Genomic DNA, 5228 nt, shown 5'->3' on the forward strand with positions numbered 1-5228 from the left:
CAAAGAGGTGCAGTGATAGAGGTTCATAATCAGGCCCTTAAAGCGAAGGGCACTAGGCTTTGGAATGAGAAAGATCAGGGTGCCATTTGCTAGATGGGTAACCTTGAACGAGTTATAAATTTCTGTGAGCCTGTTTTTCATCTGCCAAATGGAAATAACACCACCTCCCTCAGCAGGGTTGTGAAAATTATGATATACATAAAACTCCTGACATATTGCTTTAATATAGTACTCAAAAAATGTTAGTTACTGTTTTTATTATCCAAGAGTTTGAATTGACTAGAGTCGATGATTTTTAATTCACTATTTCAGTCTTCTCAGAAGAGTCATCCAGGACTAAAGTTAAAAGTATATGTGAGGCTGTTAAATGCCTGTAAAGGTTATTTAGTGGGTAGGAAAGATCACAGCACTAAGGTGGAAGGATGTTGTCCCTGCCCCCACTCCCTTATGGCCCCAACACACACACACACACTCACACATCCCTCCCCGCCGAGACTAAACCTGGACACCCATTTGTCCATGTCTCCAACCCTAGCTGATGAAAATGCCTGTGGTTTTAAAGGTTTTCAAAAATAAGAATGGGAAAGTGAGGCCTCAGAAAACTATATATATTCCACTAGAGGAGAAAGCAAGTAAGAGAGAGAGGGGTAACTGCTACATTTTCTTCTCCTTAGCAGTATAATGGCTCCCACGTCCTGGGATCCCAGTTTGACAAGATGAAATGACTCGAAGGTCATGGATGGACCTCACTGTCCACTGTGAAAGCTCTTGCAGCACCTTTAGGCCCCACAGCTTCTTCTCAAAGAGACCACCATCTCCAACAATAAGGGGCATCCCATCAGCCTCACTGGAAGGGATCTTGTGTTCCAGGAGCACCATTAATTCTTCCAGCTGGTAAGCAAAGGCAGAGACTTGGAGGAGAATGGTATGTATTGCTTGATGGAAGTCATCTTCAGCTGGAGTAAAATGCACCCGTTGGTCTTCTAACAATCTGGCCAACATAACATGGAAGGTACGATAAGCTTGGAGGTTCTCTTGGAGTCGCTCTGCCTCACTAAGCTCACTCCACCGATCAGTGCTTGCCACTGGCACACCATGCACAGAGTCCAGGTTTATGTTCTCGTTCAGACCTTGGTGCTTCACCTGGTCAAGGATTCAGAAAAACTTCACATCTTCTGTAATCACTCCACCATTCTCACTTAATCTCTAAATCTCATATAAAATCTTATTCACTTCCCTGGTCAAGGATCCAAATTGTAAAGAAAATAGAGTCTAGATGAGGAACTCTTCATTTGGGAACCTTGACTCACTTTAGGAAGAACCTATCCTCCCAGAAATCATACATACTGCTTTGACCACCTGTTCATTTTTCTTGGGACAATGTGCAGCTTTCACTAGGTTCCAAAGGTTGAAAACCACTGACTGGTCTAGAATAATTTTTCTTCCCACTTGACACTCCCTCCTGGCAACTGGAGTATTATAATCATACTGGAGTTTAAGTATTTTAAATATACCTGAAGACACTGGCCACACCTAAGCTCTAAAATATAGGCATCGTAGAATTTTTCTAACAGCCTTCTCCATTGCTCACTGTCAATGGTGAGGACAGTCCTTTATAAGAGGAGTCAATGGCAATTATTTTTTAACAAATTGGTATTTCAAAGAATCTGATTTCTGACTGCTGGAGTTTTATGAAGATAAACCAATACTCAAGAGAACTTAAATTCAGAACTCTCCACGGGGGCCTGGAGTGTTTCCACAGCAGGCCTTAGATGAAGACCGAGGGGGATCTTCCTCTATCAGAAAACCTGAGATCCATGGTTAGCTCCCTAAGAATCAGACACTTCCCCAGGTCCCCAGTGATTCTTCTATGAGACTTTTTTGATAGTGTAGGTGACCTTTCTATTTAGACACAGGAACACTTTTGATTGTATAGGGTGGCTAATAATGTAATAGGAGAAACTGGTTGGTTTATACTGTTCTTCTCCCAATCCTATAAACCTAACTCCATCTTTCGTTTCTAAGTTCAAAAAATCAGAACAATGTACATGAAGAACCCAAGCTTAGAGGCCTCATGATTAATCTATTCTGGCAGAATTCAGACAAGTAATCAAATTAGGAACAGCCTCCAGGACATAAAGCCAATTCTACATAGAACCCCATGTATATTTTCTTATTCAAGGAACATGTCTCCTGAATAGCCTAGAGAAAGAAAAGGTCATATGACTTTCCTTAAGGGAAGGGGCCATGTCAATTGACAGGTGCCCAATATATAAATGACTATATGATTAGGGCTTTTGTAACTGATAACGGGGCTGGAATATGATGGTTAAGGGCTGGATCAGAAGAGATGAAGTGAAAATAGACAACAGCAAAATAGGCAACTTACATAAGATTCCATAAGAGCAGTCAGGTCTGAACGGATCTTCCTTGCTAGCCAGACAGAGCGGCTACAGAGGTCCCGGCGGTGAGGGGTCAGCGGTGAATGCTCTGTGAAAGCCATCCCCTAACTCAACTGTCCCGGAAAATAAGTGAGCTGGGTTTGTTTCTGTCTATACTGGTCCAAATAAGAAATGTGACTCTCGGGCTAAATCCACTGGGCATTTCCCTACTAATGGAATTCGGCACCCCCCCACCCCCACCCCGCCTGACTCAGAGGTGGCAGCAAATTCCTGGCTGTGGATTTCTGCGCCTGTGGAATCAAAGGCCCCCTTTCACTCAGCTTTCTGTCCTGCAGCGTCTGCCTCCAATTCTCTCCTCCACTCAGGGCCTAGTGTACTTGTTTTCATGTCATTGTTTTGCTTTTGCACTTGGCGACAAGGTCATTATCACACTGATCCTCATGACACCCCTGCCTGATGGAATCTATTTATATACACTTATAATCAGTTCATTTTATTATCACCCTCCCTGTGCTCCCCATGTCCTTTTCTTTCTTGGCCTGGTAAATTATTCAATAATATTAAGGTATTATTATTGATACAGCTGCCATTCATTAAGCATCTACCCTAGGCCAGACACTGCTAACGGCTTTAAAGCCTTTATTTGATCTTTAGAATAATTCTACAAGATAGTTTCCTCATTTTACATAAGAAATGGAGGCTTAAAGAAATTAAATAATGTGCACAAAATCCAATAACTAGGTTCAAAATTTAAATATAGGTCTTTGATTCTAGAACTGTTCCTCCCACTGAGTTTCCAATATCATTCTTTAGGTAGTTCATATTTTGTTCCAAGACACAAAGTTTACATGAAATAGATCCTGTAAAAATACAGCATTTTTTTCACTCCCATCCTTTTGCCGAGTATTTAAAGTTAAATTTACACTTGATTAAAAATCAGCTAAGGAAGCATCTGTAATCTCAATCATGGTGCCTTCCTTGTAGCTATAGGATAAGGAAGGTAGTTTTAGGCCTGTTCTCTTCCAAAGGACAGGAAACACCCAACCCTGACTTGGTAACATTTCTGAGGCAGTCTCACTCAAGTGACAACATGCTTTTCTTTTTCTTCCTTATCCCAGTCATACCACATTGCTTCTTAACAAAATAAGAGAATGAGCTGGACTGTGAAATGAAGGCAGAGTTTAAAAGCACTTGGAGAGTTGTTGTTCTATTGCATTTAACTCTGTAGGTTAGAGGACGATACCAATTGGGTAAGAGTTACAAGTTTCATCCCCAAATGAATCAGTTTTCACTATTTTGTATCATGGACATTACCTCTAAACTGAAACACATGCCTTCTCAGGGGGAAATTTCCATACATAAACAATAATCAAGGGACACAGGGGAGAAAGAAATGAGGCCGGGGTGGCTGTCACAGTAGGCTTTTTAAGGGAGGAGGATTCTTTTTTTTTTTTTTTTAAACTTTGTATGGACATTGAGTTTTGTGAAGAAGCACCGATATTAAATGCTATCAAGGTTTTGTCATTATCAGAGCAAAATTAACCCCACAGCTTCCCTAACGTTCTCTTTACTAGATTAAGAATCCACCTTTCCTAAGGTTGAAACATGGAAAGGATTTCCAACTTTGTCAAATGATCATAGAATCATATGGCATCTCAGCATTAGAAATCAAGAACTGAACTAAGTCAAAAGCTAACTACCTGATTCTCAACAAGAGCAAACAACAGTATCTGCCACATAAAACCTGCTCTGAGGGCACTTGTTTTTCTTATTTGGCAGCATCAATTATTTCACCCCAGGATAACTGCAACTCAGTACAACCAAGGAAGACCAGTTGCTTCCATGAAGACAACTTTTATTTTTCTTCTTTACATATTTATTTTGGATATGCCTTACCTAGATTAAGAGAAAACAAGGATTTGAAAAGCAGAGTATCCCTTTTATTATAATTTCTTTTTACATAACCTTTTCAACCTAGATTCAGGTAACTACCTGTCTCTCCCACCAAAGGAGAAGGGTCCTGCATATTACAATAGGCAAAAAAGGCTTCTAGGAAATAAAATATTTTAAACTGATTCATTACAATTTTTCAATTTTCTTGAGTACACTGGAAAGTGGGAAAAAGACAGGAGGGAAAAATGGTGCTTCGAACAGCCAGACTGTAATAACCTTAGTTAGGTTTAGTACAGTCTTTATATTTTTTTCTCCAAACAGGTTCTAAGGAAGTTCAAGTGCTCTATGTGAATGCTTTTCCATACCTCAATGTATCTATTTTTTACTCCCAGTAATCTTGGCCAGTGTTTATCTAAATTCTCTGAAGCATATTAAGTCTCAATTTTGCAAAATAACCCTGGGCAACCATAAACAAGGGGAAAGATGTATTTCTACAAGATGTATTTCTGTATCTTGTAGAAATAATATTTGTATCAAGTACATTTTCAGAATTTAGAATCGCTGATTCAAGATGGAGAATATGCTGTGGGAAGAGTTATTAAAAAGGTAGCAGAATTCGATTAAGAGTAGGAAATGTAGAATTTTAAGAGTTCCTTAGAAGGACAATGAAGTAAACGTATGAGGAGCAGAAAGGAAAAGGGAAAAGAATCTAGTATAAGATAGTTTACTTTAACCAACTCTTTACTTTGCTAGCACCCCTTTTCTCAAAAGGAAAAAATCTTAAGTCCATGAAAAATATTTTAAAATTTATCGCAAACTGCTATAATTTATTGAAGCAAATTACAGGCAAATGAAGATGAGTAAAAAAGGGAGAAAGGAGAAAGTTTCTAATTATGAGAACTAACTAGCTGCTTTTGGTGGGGAGGAGTGCGA

General features: G+C 39.5%; 1 protein-coding gene across 1 annotated transcript; it reads right to left on the bottom strand.

The window, feature by feature from the left end:
• Positions 1-586: 586 nt before the first annotated feature.
• On the bottom strand, positions 587-2503 carry CNTF (ciliary neurotrophic factor; the record flags this gene model as incomplete). The annotated part of the gene is made up of 2 exons (XM_079707940.1): positions 587-1143; positions 2390-2503. The coding sequence occupies 2 exons, from the start codon at positions 2501-2503 to the stop codon at positions 655-657; spliced, it is 603 nt and encodes a 200-aa protein (XP_079564066.1). The 3' UTR covers positions 587-654.
• Positions 2504-5228: the final 2725 nt, after the last annotated feature.

This window comes from Hyperoodon ampullatus (genome assembly GCF_949752795.1).
Source record: "Hyperoodon ampullatus genome assembly, chromosome: 7".
NCBI lineage: Eukaryota > Metazoa > Chordata > Mammalia > Artiodactyla > Ziphiidae > Hyperoodon > Hyperoodon ampullatus.